The sequence below is a fragment of the Coregonus lavaretus genome (assembly GCF_964263955.1).
Source record: "Coregonus lavaretus genome assembly, chromosome: 7".
In the NCBI taxonomy this organism is placed as follows: Eukaryota; Metazoa; Chordata; class Actinopteri; order Salmoniformes; family Salmonidae; genus Coregonus; species Coregonus lavaretus.
The window spans coordinates 20,695,898-20,715,186 of NC_139994.1; the positions used below are offsets into that span (position 1 = coordinate 20,695,898).

The 19,289-nt window shown below is 44.2% G+C and overlaps 1 protein-coding gene across 1 annotated transcript in view; it reads right to left on the reverse strand.

Moving 5' to 3' along the window:
• LOC311131749 (partitioning defective 6 homolog gamma-like) overlaps positions 1-17,894 on the reverse strand; it is a 38,639-nt gene extending 20,745 nt beyond the window's left edge. The window contains exons 1-2 of the mRNA XM_084164876.1: positions 17,636-17,894; positions 13,174-13,396 (exon numbers count right to left, since the gene is read on the reverse strand). Coding sequence (XP_084021002.1) covers positions 13,174-13,396; positions 17,636-17,710 — 298 coding nt within the window. The 5' untranslated portion in view covers positions 17,711-17,894. The remainder of the gene's footprint in view (positions 1-13,173; positions 13,397-17,635) is intronic.
• Between the last annotated feature and the right edge of the window lie 1,395 nt (positions 17,895-19,289).

A 19,289-nucleotide genomic window follows, 5' to 3' on the forward strand; every position in this document is an offset into this window, starting at 1 on the left:
CTTCCCAGATAGACCAGTGTGTTAAGGTGGTGAGTAGCTGAGGAGGAGAGGCCCTCCTTAGTAATTATGGACTCCAGAAATAAACTGTGGCAGAGGAGGCAGTGGTGATGTTCAGAACACAACGTTCCCTGCACCGCTCCGTTCACTCTCTCACTGCTCTTTTCTCACGGCTCAACCCCACGTGCTCACAAGCTGCTGGGACTGTTAAAGGGCCCAGAAACTGTAGCACATGTAGCCGTGTTGCCTGAGAGGGAGAGATGGGGCTGATTATGACTGCTACAGAACTCTACTCTCTGATCCCCGGTCATCAAACACCACAACTCTACAGGATTCTACAAGGACAGTTTTGAATGTTTATGGCATTCCAGAATGGTTTAGAGATACTAAAACGGTATTATGTGAAAGACAAGAGACTGCTGAAAGTAAAAGTTAACCTTGATATAACCTTACCATGATGTACGAGACAGTACAACACTCTAAAAGAACTAGACCCCATGATTTTTTTTAAACGTGAGTAAACTACACTGACCACTAATGTGCAGTTTTGTCACACAATACAATGCCACGTCTCAAGTTGAGGGATCATGCAATTGGCATGCCGACTGCAGGAATGTCCACCAGAGCTGTTGCCAGAGAATTGAATGTTCATTTCTCTACCATAAGCCGCCTCCAACGTCTTTTTAGAGAATGTCAGTACGTCCAACCGGCCTAACAGCAGACCACGTGTATGGCGTACTGTGGGCGAGCGGTTTGCTGATGTCAACGTTGTGAACAGAGTGCCCATGTTGGCGGTGGGGTTATGGTATGGGTAGGCATAAGCTACAGACAATGAACACAATTGCATTTTATCGATGGCATTTTGAACGCACAGATACTGTGACTAGATCCTGAGGCCTATTGTCGTGCCATTCATCCGCCGCAATCACCTCACGTTTCAGCATGATAATGCACAGCCCCATGTAGCAAGGATTTGTACACAATTCCTGGAAGATGAAAATGTCCCAGTTCTTCCATGGCCTGCATACTCACCCATCGAGCATGTTTGGGATGCTCTGGATCGACAGCGTGTTCCAGTTCCCGCCAATATCCAGCAACTTCGCACAGCCATTGAAGATGAGTGGGACAACATTCCACAGGCCACAATCAACAGCCTGATCAACTCTATGTGAAGGAGATGTGTTGCGCTGCATGAGGCAAATGGTGGTCCCATCAGATACAGACTGACTTTCTGATCCACGCCCCTACCTTTTTTTGAAGGCATGTGTGACCAACAGATGCATATCTGTATTCCCAGTCATGTGAAACCATAGATTAGGGCCAAATGAATTTATTTCAATTGACTGATTTCCTTATATGAACTGTAACTCAGTAAAATGTTGCGTTTATATTTTTGTTCTGTGTAGAATAAAGGATGCCGTTTCAGCACTCGACAGGAGACGAGGCGCGTCCCTGCCAATTTCCAGTGAATGCAGCAAGGCTTTAAAACAAGGTAACCTAGTTCCTTCTCAAAGGGCACCATAATCCCCAACACAAGCATGCACTGTGACACACACACCCCCCACATGTCTGACCTTGTCCTACAGTAGATCAGTAATTAGAGGAACTGGAGAGAGCTGGTTTGTGGTTTGCATAGAGACTGCGCCTAACCCTAACCTCTCCTCAAACAGCCTGTGGATATAAAGTAAACTAAACGTTTCCCTCCCCGACCAGCTTCCACAATGAACCTCCTCCAGGGTTCGCCCAGCACATGGATAGTTCTCTCCAAAACCACATGTGACTGGGTCGGGTCCAGAATCCACTAAACACCGCCTGGCTGGGGCTATAAATAACGATAGCCTCGCTCTAGGCTAAACCTCCCCTCCTTTACCTGGTCTAAAAACACACTCACAGTTCAGGCTGCTGCAGGAATGGGCTGGGCAGACATATTTACAGGTTGTTTTTGTGAGGAGCTGGCAGCTGGCAAAAAGGGTTTGGTGGTCTGGTGGTGGTTGTTAAGTCTCTGGAGAACTACAGCCATATGAATCACAACAGGTCATATAAACTAACAGGCAGTGGTACAGACACAGTCTCAGATTATGTGGGAGAGAAACTCACACAGGAATCATGGCAGTGTGTCTGGAAACTTAGGTTGTGGGAGCCGACTCAGCCGAGGCCTTTTCAAAGCAGGTCGTAAAGCAAAATGAAGGAGAGAGAGGGGGAAAAAAACAGACGTTAAGAGTTTAATTAAAGTGAACACACTCCTCCACTCTAGTTTAGAGAGAGGATAGAAAGAGGTGTGTCTGTGTGTGTGTGTGTGTGTGTGTGTGTGTGTGTGTGTGTGTGTGTGTGTGTGTGTGTGTGTGTAGGCTGTGACCTCAAGAGCAGACAGAGCAGACCAGGAAGGAGGGATCCAAGGAGGGGGAGATTAATAAAGGAAGGAGTGCAGATTACTCTATTCCACCAACCAATCCTCCGCTTTGCTCTCCTCCCAACCATCCTTCGCTCCTGTGAAGCTCCTAAACAACAAACTGCTGTGTTGTTACCATGACCGTATAATGACTCACTCCACAAACAACCATTCAACTACAAACACCAACAAACACCAAGACACAAACAGGAGAAGTCAAAGTAAAGCTATCAAAAAAGCTTGCTTGGGTAAACTAAACTACTGTATCTGGCCTTGTTGATGGGAAGAGTGTGGGTGGAGGAGAGGGTGGTGTGGCATGACTGAGACCCAAACAAGTGGGTTTGATTTAGGTCCACACTGTTGATAATGGTCCTGCTACAACAGAACAGGCAGTGAGGCAGACAGAGAGGGCCAGCCCCAATCAGGCATGGTGCTAACCCTCCATGCTGCTCCTAGCAGGCAGCCACAGCTCCATCACACTCCAACTACTGCGCTCTCTTTGAGGAGCACAAGAGGAAACGACCACACACCACTTTTAACTGCTCTGGTCAGGCCAGCATACCACCGTAGTGTAGATACACTTGACACGGTCCAGGAACACACACAGGACAGCCTACTACGGGAAGCAGGCAGGATAACCAAATATACTGTAGAGGGAAGCCAAACATAGACCAGCCAGCCAGGCCAATCATTCCCCTTCAAAACAACTGCTATAAAACATACAGGAAGGTAGGAGGTATTTCTATGAACAGCATGTTGGTCTGTTCATCTGCAGCCAGCCAGTGTCCCCCCTCTCTGGGAGTTATTGATCTAGTATGGTGCTGCTTAGGCTGTCTACCTCTGGATATGACTGGGATTACCAATGACCCAGACAGGGCTGTCTGATGTCTGACAGAGGAATAACAACAGAACCACAGCAGACTGGACTAGCCTAAACCTGCAGAGGCCTTTCTCTCTCTTTCTGTTCTCCCTCTTTCAGACTCTCTCTGAACTGTCATTTTGTAAGCTTCAGCACTTTCACCAAAGTGAGAGGAAAGAAACCTAACGCTGGGGAATGGAGTGGTGGAAGTGGGGGAGGGGCAGAGGGGCAGAGGGGTGGGATGGAGGGGCTACTGACAGCTGGTTCTCTTCCTCCCCTTTCAAGAGCCTGTCTGTTTGTCCAGAGCAACATGTGGACCAGCTCATACATTTCCCGTTTCATAACCACTCTATCCCAAACAGAACCAGGCTTTTATCCCTGCAGAGCCTCCAGACATCCTCTCTTCTAAAGGACAAAATAACAGTTACAGCATGAAAGGAGAGGCCTGCTGTCGGGGCCACGATGACGTGACCTTTTTTTATAAAAATTGTCACAAGAGATGGACAATAAGACAAGTTAACTGCACAGTTAATGCATTCCGATGGCTGATAATACAAGGGGTGCTGCTGTCCTCTCCTCTAACCAGGCAGCATGAAGGTTGTATACTTCTATAAGGCCAGGAAGAGGAGAAAGGTAGAATTCTCGCATGAATAAATATTACATTAAACTAATCAGACATCTAATCCGATCTCAGCACGGGAGTGACATCCCTAAGCCTGCTCTGCTGTCACTGTTCTGACTGGGGGGGGGTGAAGGGCTAATGCTAAATGACTCTATACCCTGGTTCAAAATGCTCAGGGGCCACAGCTCTTTACTCGACACTGATGGAGAGGTGAAAACACATCTGTCACGTGTGTCTCTCTTCAGGAGGAGTCTCCAGTACAATGAGGGTGGTAACACAACGTGTTCCCGTTCCAGGGAGGAGTTCCCAGAAGCCCTGTGGCAATGAGGGGTCTGGGTGGACCAGATGTTCAGACAGTACCCTGTGGCTGGCTGCTGTGGTAGACAGACACAAATAACACCCAGCCTACATAGGAGGGATGCATTGACAGACTAATGGTGTGGTGAATCTACAGGCAAGTCTTAAGGAGTTGGTCGGGATGTTTTGCAAATTGTAGCCAATGATTATTACTCACATACCTCAGGTGGGCTACACCTGGGGGAATGGAGACACGCGTTGCTAACAGAGATGTTTGCTAACAGAGAGACGTGTGTGCTAACAGACATGCTAAATGGACTCTCCTCCAACAATAACCTATCATCATGACGAGATGGAGAAAGTTATGGATCTAAGAAAAATACTGTAACGGAAGATTAACTTTGGATAAAACTAAAATCTAAAATGGCAATACAAATGAAAGTTCCATCTCGCTAAGACTTCAACTCAATTAGATCTCATCTGAGCGGTTATTTGTCAGTCTGGGCCTTCTCTACGTCTCTAGCTGGCCAAGAGTCTGCAGTCTGGGCTCTCCGTCTCAGCCCTCTGTAGGGACTTCAGACTTGACTGACTGGCTCTCTTCAATACTCTGGTCTGGAGTCACATCCTCTCTGGGGAATTCACTCATACTTACTGGAGAGGGATGTTTGTTTCAACGCTTAGTAAAGCACCACCACACTTTGTTTAGTAATGATAGAAATATAACAAAGCAGCCGGTTCACTATATAATCAGTCCAGTCCAGACACTGCCCCACGGCAGGGTTCTGTTGCAGTGTGAATGACATTTCTCCATTCAGACCATGCCAAGTTTTATTCCTCAACAGATTTATGCTTCATATAGAGTCTACAATTACAATAATACTTTCCCTGAACGTCTGTTGTGAAAACAACTCAATTCCAAGTCTGAAAGCAGCAAAAACAATAATACCAATTTGTTCACTATGATCCTTGCCAAATTAAGTGTTAAACTAAAAGATAAACTTGGACAAAGCTGTTGTTTCCTTCTGACAGCCGGTCCTGTGGGTTTGTACTAAGTAAGTAACAGAGCCACTGTTTTGGTTAATACCATTATCTGTCTCTAGTTGTCACAGGCGAGTTACCAGAATGTTATTGAGGTTATGTACCCATAACACCACATGTTAAAACATGCCACACCGCGACGACCTTGGCCTAAATCACCCACCTCCTTATTCCCAACTTCCCAGTATCTATTTAAACTGGGGGTTTTGCGAAAGAGGGGCTGTCGTCGTCTGTTTAAAGTTTAGTCTGTGTTCGGCGCTGGCATTGTCTTCAAAAACAACATTTCCCCCAAAACCAAAGCGTGAAAAAAGCAGAAACTTATTTTGCTTGGTTGAAGGCACGAAGTCTGCTACATTAGTGTGGTTGAAGGTAGGATTCTGATGGGCACACATTCAACATTAACTTTATAACTCTACATGAATGTGTGTTTTTTTAAATGTATTAATTACTTGCACTGGGGGGGATTCAGGTACGTCAAACAAGCAGTGCTTTCAACCAGAAAAAAAACAACACTTGACTGTACCTGACAATGGAGGTTAATGAGTCCCCAGTAACATGTGAAGTGAAATGCGTTCCTAATTTCTGCCTATGGGCATTTCCATCTAACAGGACCCATGTGCACCAACATGTGAAGTTCATAGGAGCATAACAAATTGCATGTCAAATGAAAGCTAAGTCTATATTTTTGGGAAATTAAGGCATAGATACATTTTAAGCATTTTCCATCTTAAAAATGTGGCATTAGTAAGGGCTTTAATTTCTGGATAAACAGATGGAAAAGGGCTCTTAGAAAACATCTACCAGAAAAAAAGTATTAAAAAAGGGGTTGGCAATTCCACGGTAACGGAATTGCTCTGAGACCCAGATTTTTTACTTAAAAATGTAGGCCTATGCCAAACAAAAACCTGAGGGAGATTTTATCGTAATTCTGTGAACAAAGTTTACATCTGCACAGTTCCACTAAATACGTTTTTATACATTATTCTGTGGAAATTGTTAAAAGTAGTCCTTGTGCATAGAGTTGTATGGTTTGTTAAACTTTGAAATCAATGGTTTTTGTTTGGCATACATTTTAAAGTGAAAGAACTGAGTCAAAGCGTAATTCCGTTACTGTGGAATTGTCCCAATGCAAAACAATAAAACCCCATCTATGCTTTGCATGTATACCAGAGGTTGCGTGCCAAAACCAGCCCGCAAGTGATTTTTATTTTGGTCCTAAAAGAATACTAAAATCACCAGTTTAATTTAGGAAATCTGTTCAAGTATTCACACAAATAAAAAAAATAAGAGACGTGATCGTGTCTATACAGTGGGGAGAACAAGTATTTGATACACTGCTGATTTTGCAAGTTTTCCTACTTACAAAGGATGTAGAGGTCTGTAATTTTTATCATAGGTACACTTCAACTGTGAGAGACAGAATCTAAAACAAAAATCCAGAAAATCACATTGTATGATTTTTAAGTAATTAATTTGCATTTCATTGCATGACATAAGTATTTGATCACCTACCAACCAGTAAGAATTCCGGCTCTCACAGACCTGTTAGTTTTTCTTTAAGAAGCCCTCCTGTTCTCCACTCATTACCTGTATTAACTGCACCTGTTTGAACTCGTTACCTGTATAAAAGACACCTGTCCACAAACTCAATCAAACAGACTCCAACCTCTCCACAATGGCCAAGACCAGAGAGCTGTGTAAGGACATCAGGGATAAAAGTGTAGACCTGCACAAGGCTGGGATGGGCTACAGGACAATAGGCAAGCAGCTTGGTGAGAAGTCAACAACTGTTGGCGCAATTATTAGAAAATGGAAGAAGTTCAAGTTGACGGTCAATCACCCTCGGTCTGGGGCTCCATGCAAGATCTCACCTCATGGGGCATCAATGATCATGAGGAAGGTGAGGGATCAGGCCAGAACTACACGGCAGGACCTGGTCAATGACCTGAAGAGAGCTGGGACCACAGTCTCAAAGAAAACCATTAGTAACACACTACGCCGTCATGGATTAAAATCCTGCAGCTCACGCAAGGTCCCCCTGCTCAAGCCAGCGCATGTCCAGGCCCGTCTGAAGTTTGCCAATGACCATCTGGATGATCCAGAGGAGGAATGGGAGAAGGTCATGTGGTCTGATGATTCAAAAATATAGCTTTTTGGTCTAAACTCCACTCGCCGTGTTTGGAGGAAAAATAAGGATGAGTACAACCCCAAGAACACCATCCCAACCGTGAAGCATGGAGGTGGAAACATCATTCTTTGGGGATGCTTTTCTGCAAAGAGGACAGGGCGACTGCACCGTATTGAGGGGAGGATGGATGGGGCCATGTATCGCGGGATCTTGGCCAACAACCTCCTTCCCTCAGTAAGAACATTGAAGATGGGTCGTGGCTGGGTCTTCCAGCATGACAACGACCCGAAACACACAGTCAGGGCAACTAAGGAGTGGCTCCGTAAGAAGCATCTCAAGGTCCTGGAGTGGCCTAGCCAGTCTCCAGACCTGAACCCAATAGAACATCTTTGGAGGTAGCTGAAAGTCTGTATTGCCCAGCGACAGCCCCGAAACCTGAAGGATCTGGAGAAGGTCTGTATGGAGGAGTGGGCCAAAATCCCTGCTGCAGTGTGTGCAAACCTGGTCAAGACCTACAGGAAATGTATGATCTCTGTAATTGCAAACAAAAGTTTCTGTACCAAATATTAAATTCTGCTTTTCTGATGTATCAAATACTTATGTCATGCAATAAAATGCAAATTCATTACTTAAAAATCATACAATGTGATTTTCTGGATTTTTGTTTTAGATTCCGTCTCTCACAGTTGAAGTGTACCTATGATAAAAATGACAGACCTCTACATGCTTTGTAAGTAGGAAAACCTGCAAAATCGGCAGTGTATCAAATACTTGTTCTCCCCACTGTATGTAATCAAGGTAAAGTGCCTTCAGAAAGTACTCATACCCCTTGACTTTTTCCACATTTTGTTTGAATAAAAGAATTGATTGAGAGTTTGTCACTGGCCTACACACAATAGTCCTTTGTAGCTCAGTTGGTAGAGCATGGCGTTTGCAATGCCAGGGTTGTGGGTTCAATTCCCAGGGGGGCCAGTATGAAAAATAAAATAAAATAAATAAATAAATAAAATGTATGCACTAACTGTAAGTTGCTCTGGATAAGAGCATCTGCTAAATGAAAAAAAAAAAAAAAAAAAAAAAAAAAAAAAACATAATGTCAAAGAGGAATTAAACTCAGCAAAAAAAGACATCCCTTTTTCAGGACCCTGTCTTTCAAAGATAATTCGTAAAAATCCAAATAACTTCACAGATCTTCATTGTAAAGGGTTTTAACACTGTTTCCACTGCTTGTTCAATGAACCATAAACAATTAATGAACATGCACCTGTGGAACGGTCGTTAAGACACTAACAGCTTACAGACGGTCTGCAATTAAGGTCACAGTTATGAAAACTTAGGACACTAAAGAGGCCTTTCTACTGACTCTGAAAAACACCAAAAGAAAGATGCCCAGGGTCTCTGCTCATCTGCGTGAACGTGCCTTAGGCATGCTGCAAGGAGGCATGAGGACTGCAGATGTGGCCAGGGCAATAAATTGCAATGTCCGTACTGTGAGACGCCTAAGACAGCGCTACAGGGAGACAGGACGGACAGCTGATCGCCCTCGCAGTGGCAGACCACGTGTAACAACACCTGCACAGGATCGGTACATCCAAACATCACACCTGCAGGACAGGTACAGGATGGCAACAACAACTGCCCGAGTTACACCAGGAACGCACAATCCCTCCATCAGTGCTCAGACTGTCCGCAATAGGCTGAGAGAGGCTTCACCGTAGGGATGGTGCCATGTTTCCTCCAGATGTGATGCTTGGCATTCAGGCCAAAGAGTTCAATCTTGGTTTAATAGATGGGTAAAAATTAAAAAGCAGACATTGAATATCCCTTTGAGCAAGGTGAAGTTATTAATTACACTTTGGATGGTGTATCAATACACCAAGTCACTACAAAAGATACAGGCGTCCTTCCTAACTCATGAGGCCAATGGTGACTTTAATTTGAATGGCTGTGATATGAGAAAACTGAGGATGGATCAACAACATTGTAGTTCCTCCACAATACTAACCTAAATGACACTGAAAAGAAGGAAGCCTGTACCGAATAAAAATATTACAAAACATGCATCCTGTTTGCAACAAGGCACTAAAGTAATACTGAAAAAAATGTGGCAAAGCAATTACGTTTTTGTCCTGTTATGTTTGGGGCAAATCAATACAACACATTACTGAGTACCACTCTCCATATTCTCAAGCATAGTGGTGACTGCATCATGTTATGGGTATGCTTGTAATCGTTAAGGACTGGGGAGTTTTTCAGGATAAAAAAGGAATGGAGCTAAGCACAGGCAAAATCCTAGAGGAAAACCTGGTTCAGTCACTGGGAGATTAATTCACCTTTCAACAGGACAACAATCTAAAACACAAGGCCAAATCTACACTGGAGTTGCTTACCAAGAAGGCAGTGAACGTTTCTGAGTGGCCGAGTTACAGTTTGGACTTAAATCTGCTTGAAAATCTATGGCAAGACCTGAAAATGGTTGTCTAGCAATGATCAACAACCAGTTTGACAGAGCTTGACGAATTTAGAAAATAATAAAATAGGCAAATGTTACACAATCGAGGTGTGGATAGCTATAGAGACTTACCCAGAAAGACTCACAGCTGTAATTGCCGTCAAAAGTGATTCTAACATGTATTGACTGAGGAGGTTGAATACTTAACTAATTAAGATATTAGTGTATTTTTATTTTATTTTTTACAAATCTTATAATTTTTCTTCCACTTTGACATTAAGAGTATTTTGTGTAGATCGTTGACAAAAAAATGACAATTAAATCCATTTTAATCCCTCTTTGTAACACAACAAAATGTGGAAAAAGTCAAGGGGTGTGAATACTTTCTGAAGGCACTGTATGAAATTGTTATTTTCAAATAACATTTGTTTTTGGCCTTAGTTGTGGTCAATTTGCAGTGTACAAATTGTAATTATGTTCCGGCCCCCCGACAATTCACTCGGACAAAAATCGGCCCGCGGCTGAATCTATTGCCTACCCCTGATGTATACCATGTGTGCCAGCTATTTCATTCTGTATTTATAGTGCAATTAGAATCAATTTGCATTGTGGCAAAGTTTTGAATGAAAAGTTAGAACTCACAAGTTGAACCTTAACACTATGCAGCCATTATCATCAGCTTGGGCTACATTAGAAGTTGTCAGGCCAGAGCTGGTCTAAAGGGGAGGCCGGACTAAGGCTGCTTCCAAAATGACACCCTATTCCCTATATGACCCTCTTCAAAAGTAGTACACTATATAGTGAATAGGGTGACATTTCGGACACAACGTAAAGCTCCACCACTGCAGCACCATGGAGGCCACACAAAGCTCCACCACTGCAGCTCTCTGACCCAGAGCTAATGTGAGTGACCAGCAGGCTCCACATGACTGGACAGCTACAATCACACCCACACATTGTCTCAGGCAGGGAGCCTGAATACAGGCCTGCTTTCCACTACTCCTTTGCACAAACTCTTTTTCCTCTGTCCTCATACTCCTGTTGTATCTTCCCCAGCTCCCGAACTGTAACAGACATACACTAGAATAGACTGTTCCAGAGTTCCCCACTGTCTCTGCTCTATACGTCTCCAGGACTGTCCTAATATTGTTCTCCCTCCGTGACCAGTTTACTAGTCGAGGCCACGGCTTCCCCATCTCGGCAGTTTATTAATCATTATTTTGCAAACAGACGTGGCTCCAGTAACGGGATAAGCTAGGAAATTATGTAAGGGAATTATTCCAATCTCCCTGGATCTCCCTGTTTTACAGGAAAATACTGTATAACAGCAGGTGGAGAAAGACTTTTAAACTTCTCCTCCCCAGAGTCTGATGTTGATCATCCTACAACCTCATAACTAACTGAACAATGGACAGCACAGTCAGGATGGGTGAAAGCCAGCTGCACTGATGCATGTGGCTACTGACTGATCCCTCTAAACTAACGACAGGCCTGGTTACCGGTCAGAGAGAGAGACAACCTTGTAAAAGCAGCAGCAAGGTCCCCACACTCACACGGGGAGAGGGTTGGGGAAAGGTAGTTGGGGGGGGGGGGGGGGGGGGGTGAGTTCAAATTAAACCAGGAGGAAGATGGACCTCTGCGGGGCTCTTCCAGGTTCAGTTCCCCCCTGGACTCAGATTAGTCATTACCCAGAGATCTGAGGGTCTTCATGGGTCCCGGGAGGAGGGGTGTAGGGGAGATGTGCACCTGTGTAGCAGCACATCAATGGGTCCTTCTCATGGCAGTGGACCATGGAGGTGATCTAGTGATCCCCCCCTTCCCTGGCCCCTGGGGCCTCGTCTGACTTTATGTCTACTCCGATTGGCTGGGTCAGATTTCATGTGGTGAGAGAGAGAAGTCTATATAAACAGACAGGCAGTGAGGGGTTCTGCGCTGTGGAACTCCATTGTCAGGGAAATTAACCTGCTCTGTTCAGTCTTATAACCAGATTCCAGAGTTTCACTCAGAGAGGGGTGTTTTGCATAAATCATTTCCTTTACAGTTTTCTCCAAGTGTGAGGTCACACAAAACAGAGCGAGGGGGAATGTTTAACACTGTTGCTGTTGTGAGCAGCATTGTTGCCTTTGAGGTTAGGGTCTAGTTACGTGTTGGTTAAGATTACCCATACTGCATTAGAATAGGATCAGTGTGATCAGGGTGACAGAGTCATGACTGAGTCAAACTAATGTCTCTGTGAGAGGCCCTGTTCCAACTACTGACAGTCTCTGACAGAGGCCTGGATTGTTCTCCGGGTGGTCAGGAGACGCTTGGACAGCGTGACTGACGGGAAACCTGTGGTGCTTGTTAACACAGTGCTCCTGGTGCATTGCTGGTAGGCTGGTACTACCCAGCGCTAGTCACCACAGGGGCCATTTACTCACAGATACACAGGCAGGAATAGGCCTCAGTATGACTAGAAGTTAGAACAATGGCCTCAAGTGAGGCTCCTGAATGTTAACTCATCTCCAAAGAAACTACAGTGCAAAATCCCCTAAATACTACTCACGCTGACACAATGAGTTACAATGCAATAAGTACACCTTACCCTGCTGCACACATATGAATACTTTACCATCTTTACTTAACTCTTCACAACACCTGATTAAACATGAATTCTTTATTAGGAGAGGCTGTGTATAATATTCCTGTGGCTTCTTCATTCTGTATAAAATTATAGACTACTGGAGCGGTATCATTTCAACAGACAAATCCTTTGTGTCAGCAATGTGCTATGATAACACCCCGCGTTATTCAGGCTCTTGTATTACAATCTTTGGGAGTATTGTCATAACACGGACTGTAGCAGTATGTAGCGGGACAGAACACCAGGAAACACAACACAGCCAATGACGTGAACATTCCACATGAAACATGAATGGTGATGGATTCATTTGTATGCTGGGGCCGGCTGCAGTGGCCTCCCCATGCCTGGTATACAGGGGGAAGCGACCTCCACAGGCCTTGTGTAAATGGGGGGGGACGACGACTCCCATTCAGTTTTTAGGAGCGTTGCCTTTGGATGAGCACCGCTCAGCTCAACCCTACACAGTGAGGAGCCTCTTATTCAAGCGGGGCTTTTGTTCTCAGTAATGTCTGGTATGTCAGCAGTCTGGCTCCCACCAACCTTCTTTCTATTGGCTGCATTCACCTGCAAGCAGTTCCCTTTAAGATAGCACACAGGACTAAACCATCACACACACAGAGGACTAGCAGTACAGGACAGTGTGAGGTAAACAAAAGGATCCTGACAACTAGTGGTGAGAAAACAGACCCTGTTCAGTACATAACCAATGACAATGTAAAAAGAGAACTCTTGCTTCTTCAAAACCATATTGGTGTAGCTCATCCTCACCTTGTCTCTGAATGAAGACCCGGAGCAGTGGGTGGGCCGTAGACACCGCCTTGCAGAAGTTGTCGTCATTGTTGATTGGCAGCAGGTCTCCGTGGATGTCAGCGTAGCCAATCATGACCTCCATGTTGGCGATGCGGTGAACGTGCATGATGAGTTTATAGAACTCCTCGAACTTCCCCGGTTTGAAACGGTCCACGGAGAACCGCCGGAACTCTGCTCCATACTGCAGGGAAGAGGACAACACATAGGGATGACTTACCAAGAGTTGCTATGATGACAGAGGCCAGCACAGAACCCAGTTTGAGCCGACCTTATACTCAATCTAATCGATCTGGTGTATAAACGTATAGTAAGACATCAGTAACCTCGGTGGAATAGAGTCCTAATATGCTAAGTAATCACAGGGTCACAAGATTGAGGGATGAGACGGGTTCTTATTACGTTAACATGTAAGGGTGACATTTTCAGCACACTAAACATACTGCATAGTGCAAGTATGAAGGGAAGTGATTTACAACGGTTTAAACATTGTTCTCCAATCTAACACCACCAAGGATTGATGATGTTCAGCCAAAACAGAATTGGCAGACAGACAATATTCATTCAGGACGTCTAAACAAGATGATGACTCTGACCTTCACAGACAGTCTAACCCAAATAAAACTATTTACACAATGTAACGCTCAAACAAGTGATGACAGGTTTAAAAAAAAGAGCCATATTGCTACAATGTGACTGCTAAGCCCATGTCTTCGATGTAGCCCACTGAAGCAAGAGAGAGAAGTGGAGGTTTAGACTTGTGCCAAATACACCCTTTTCCCTATTAGTCCACTAGTGTTGACCAAGGCCACAGGTCTAAAGTAGTGCACTTGCACTATATAGGGAGTAGGGTGCCATTTGGGAAACAGACTTCGACAAAGGAACAATGCAGGTGAATGAGTCAGCAGTAAACAGGTCTATCTGGATGAGATGACGCTAACACAGTCTTCTGCCTGTGCAACATTATATTGGGGTGGACGAACTGACTGCGCACACACAGACACACCAAGGTTTGATCAGACAGGATGTCTAGAGGCATGATTGTCTGTACTGGCATGTCATTGTGTGTGTGTGTGTGTGTGTGTGTCTGGACCACCATGGAGAGCAGCTGGGGTGACCCAGGGGTCACAGCTCTAGTCATGTGACTGACGTGGCCAGTAGAAACTCTATCACTGTATGCGTGGGCACTAGGCCTGCATATCACAAGCTAGGCTTTGTCTCTGACAATAGCACTGTTACATTACAACATTGCACTGTCACAATACAACAGCAGTAATTTGTGGATGGTGGCGCGATGTGCTGCACTCTGCTATGGTCCGGTAATTATCTGCTCAGAGACTAAGGTCTGATGGCAGTTTGTCCTAGAGGGAGGCCTGGGTTAGACTGCTGGGAGACCTTCGTTAGACTGGGCCTGTCATGAAGGCTGTGATTACAATGTGAAATATCATCTGAAGGCTGTGATTACAATGTGAAATATCATCTGAGCATGTTGGTGAGGCAGCACGATGCCAGGTGTGTTATCCAACTCATATTGATGCCAAACGCAAACACAAATAAACATACACACAGGCAAAGTTGCACATGAGCACACACACTAAAATAAATCATCAATTGAACCTTCCATTAAGCAATAAGTGATGAGTTTGTGACAGACTATTATCTCTCAGCTTCTGGGCTAATGAGGTCTTGTGAAAACCATTGAGTTATGATTTTATGAAACATTTAAATCAAATGGATCCAAAAACAGAATTCTAGAAGTGCTAGATATGTTAGCTGTTGAAAAGTAGGTCGTCAGTGTATTTTTTTCCATTTCAGTACGTTACTGTGTCGTCCATGTGAATGAGCTGTTAGAACAGCCTGTGTTTTAAACATGAACAGGCCCTAAAGGGTATCAGCCAGCTACAAGTCTAGACAAGGCCATGAGCTAAATTTGAATCAAAACCTGAAAGTAATACATCACACTAACAAAGAGTATCTCCTCCTCTTTCACAGGAGAATGTCAACGGGTCCAGACAGGTACAGACTGACAGACAGACTGCTCAACCATTAGGCCAACACACTGACTGAAATGGAGGCTAGACTAAGTTTGCTAATGGCTTCTGTCTTATCACATTTCTCCCGTGTGACAGTTAGTCTAAACTACCCAGCCGACCTACGGACAGTTTTGCATGGAGATGAAAATGCCAGTGGTTGAGAGATTAACCATGACGGGTGAGGTAGATACTGTAGGGTGAGAAAAGACAATGCTACAGTACCATCTTATGACATCTCTGCAGATAACACCGGTTGCAGAGACAAACCAGCCCGTTGCAACACAGCTCGTCTTTGAGAAGCCCTGTTGTTCTAGTCTGTTCTGTTGTAGTCTGGGGTTATCAGAACAGAACAATTCCCCCGAGAACAGGTTCTCATCCTGGGTCAGTGAGAAACAGGAACTAAAACCCTTTATGACATCACCAGGAGACTGATACCGACTCACTCCATCAGATAGTGTGGAGAGATGGTGCCTGGCTGATGTCACACTCCAACAGGCCTGAATAGAGGGGTGATGGTGAGTAAGGCTGTTATGTCACTAGAGGAGGACACTGGTTGACTCGCTATCACTACAACAGACAGTTCTGTGATGACACGTTTAGTCCTGCCCTACCTAACCCATCCCACTATGGCTCTTGATGACACATTTCTCCTAAAGTTTCCCCTCAACCTGTCAGAGGTTGTGTTTTAAACACACAACACCCAAACAAAGCTTTAAACTGCTTGATCCTCAAGGGGTTCCCAGGAGAGAAGCAGAGAAGCCAAAAGGGGGCCCTAACCCTCTCCTAGGGCTCCCGAAACAGGGCCTCGTTTCACCACAGACAGAGAGACAGACAGTGGGTCAGCAGCATTCCAGCCCTGGTATGAATTAGTGAGGCTGAATACTAACTCTGAATTAGGCTGAATATTCACTCAGCCCTCTGAGACAATGGAGGGGGGGGGGGGGGGGGGGGCTCGGCTCTGCAGCGGGCATGGTGCCATGATGCACTTCACCAACGAGAGCCTTGAGCCTTCAAAACACAGCCAGCCACAAATTCCAATACTACACAACAAAGATTATACAACCTGCCTAAGAAGTGGACAGGCTGTGAAAGCCACCTGCAAATGCACTAGACTCAGCTCCAGCTACATCCTAAACCTTATACGAGAGGAGGATACAGAGGAATGGTGGAGGAACCTGAGCAGCAGATATCATATTAGTAGAAGAAGAACACACTATCAGTACAATATCTGGACATGTTAGAATGGAGGAAAGGCAAGACAAGCGCCAGTAGTTTAGAAATCTAGTTTCTGAACTTATCTATTCCACTCAAACGGTTTCAACAGCACCTTTTCATCTTATCACCAGTCTGTCTGTTGGTTGGTTGGTAGGTAGGTAGCTGGCACACACTCCAGACTTAAGAGTGATGTTTACAGTGTGAGGGGAGGAGGTAGCTTCACACAGAGTCAACAGACACCCAGCAGGTCAAGAGATGGTTGTCCTAATAACGAAAACACTGAATGTCTCGGGTTTCTGGCATTGTGGTGGGAAGTAGTTTGGGGCTGGAGCTGCAGATGGCTCTATCGTCCACTAATTCAGGACTATTAAAGCCCAATACACTACTTTTGTTTAGAAAAAAAATCGTATTCATTTTTTATTCCGATTTTTCAGGGGGTGCTGCAGCACCTCTATTTCCCGCGGCTATGGGTTCTGGGCCACATCGATAGATGACTAGATTGTTGTTTTGCAACAATGAGAACACATTTGTTAAAATAACTAAATTAATTGATGTTAGGACTTGTATTGGAATGTTATTTGTTTGAGAAAGTACAGCTATGATATTGTGAAGTCGGTCGGTGTATTGCCGTGGTTTTATTGAAATCCACACGCTGTCAGTGTCAACTCGGTTACTTAGTAGCAATAAAATCGAGTGCAGTTTCAAAAAGTATCCATGTCTTGACTCTACTCTCTTGCGAATTAACAGGAGTCTTTCGTTCTAATAATGAACGTTTAATCAGCCCTTCCTCATTGCAAAACCAGTTTTTCTAGAAAATCTTGACAGTAATGAAAAATCCTGCTGCCATGGCATCAGGATTCGCATTATTAGTCTTCAGCGGATTTTCCCCTAGACGTTGCCTTGTGAAAACCACAGTAGTTTACAACCAATTCATCATCTAGACAACTGTGGCTTAATTGTTGAGAGTGCGAGTTTTCCCATAGCATGTGGCAGGTCAAATCTAGGCAAGTAACGTTAGTTGTATGGTCTGCAGTCTCCACCACCCCCGAGTCTCTTTTGCCAGAAACCCCATTCCAGAGTGTGTGAAGTAGCTTAGGCTAACTATTTAACCTAATTCAAAGAAAATTTCCACGATGGTGTCTAAATGTGTTCCATCGATAGGCTAGTCTGCTTACCTTGCTTTTCACTTCAACCGCGATGCAATCCAAGTATTGCAGGGAAGATTGGGATTTATTGAAACTCCGATTCATTTTTGCGGTTCCAATAAAAGTTCACGCGCTCGCCCACAGAAAAGGGGCTGTTTGGTTCTATGTCCAGTCGCTAAAACCCCTTAGTCCCGCGTCGTTAAGACAGCAAAGCTTATCTACGGTTTTAGTTTAGTTATTTGACTACCTTGGGTTTGTGCTGTGGTCCGCGATGCATTGGAGAAACTCTAGGGCGAAGAGAACAAATCGGCGCCTTTGACTTGGGGGAGTGAATTTTCAGATGACATCATCGAGCTCCTCCATGAATGTTTTCATCTTTCAACCCTTCCAAAACACCGGTCCTCCGAGACGCCAGGGACGTGAGGCCATCGCAGTATATAGAAATCCATAAAAATACTGACAATGAGAAAAAATTACATATCATTATAATTAAGCAATAAGGCCCGAAGAGGTGTGGTAAACGTTGGTAACCACTTTATAATAGCAATAAGGCACCTCAGGGGTTTGTGGTATATGGCCAATATACCATGACGAAGGGCTGTTCTTAGCAGGATGCAATGTGGAGTGCATGGATACAGTCATTAGCAGTGGTATATTGGCCATATACCACAAACCCCTGAGGTGCCATATTGCTAATATAAACTGGTTACCAACGTAATTAGAACAGTAAGAACAGTAAAAATATGTTTTTTTTGTCATACCCATGGTATATGGTGTGATATACCATGGCTTTCAGCCAATCAACATTCTGGGATGAGTTGCATCATGCCTAAGAACAGCTCTTAGCCTTGGTACATTGGCCATATACCACACCCCTCGGGCCTTATTGCTTAAATATACCAGGGCTATGATGCAAAAATACTTGTTTACTGTTCTATTTATGTTGGTAATCAGTTTATAATAGCAATAAGGAGCCTAGTGGGTTTGTGGTATATGGCCAATATACCATGGCGAAGGGCTGTTCTTAGCAGGATGCAATGTGGAGTGCATGGATACAGTCATTAGCAGTGGTATATTGGCCATATACCACAAACCCCTGAGGTGCCATATTGCTAATATAAACTGGTTACCAACGTAATTAGAACAGTAAGAACAGTAAAAATATGTTTTTTTTGTCATACCCATGGTATATGGTCTGATATACCATGGCTTTCAGCCAATCAACATTCTGGGATGAGTTGCATCATGCCTAAGAACAGCTCTTAGCCTTGGTACATTGGCCATATACCACACCCCTCGGGCCTTATTGCTTAAATATACCAGGGCTATGATGCAAAAATACTTGTTTACTGTTCTATTTATGTTGGTAATCAGTTTATAATAGCAATAAGGAGCCTAGTGGGTTTGTGGTATATGGCCAATATACCATGGCTAAGGGCTGTGTGTCCAGGCACTTTCATTTCGGGCCTTATTGTTTTATAGCATAAGCATTTTGAAACTATTCAATCTGACTGAGAGCAATCTCTAACAATAAACTAGTTTATAAATCATGCAGCATTCACTCACTGAATAATACAAACTGGTTTACATCCCTTTGTCCTATTTTTTCACTGGAAATAATTTAGAGATGTAAACTTAGTAGAGATCCATATAATAAGCCAAAAAAGACAAGAGAGACACCAAG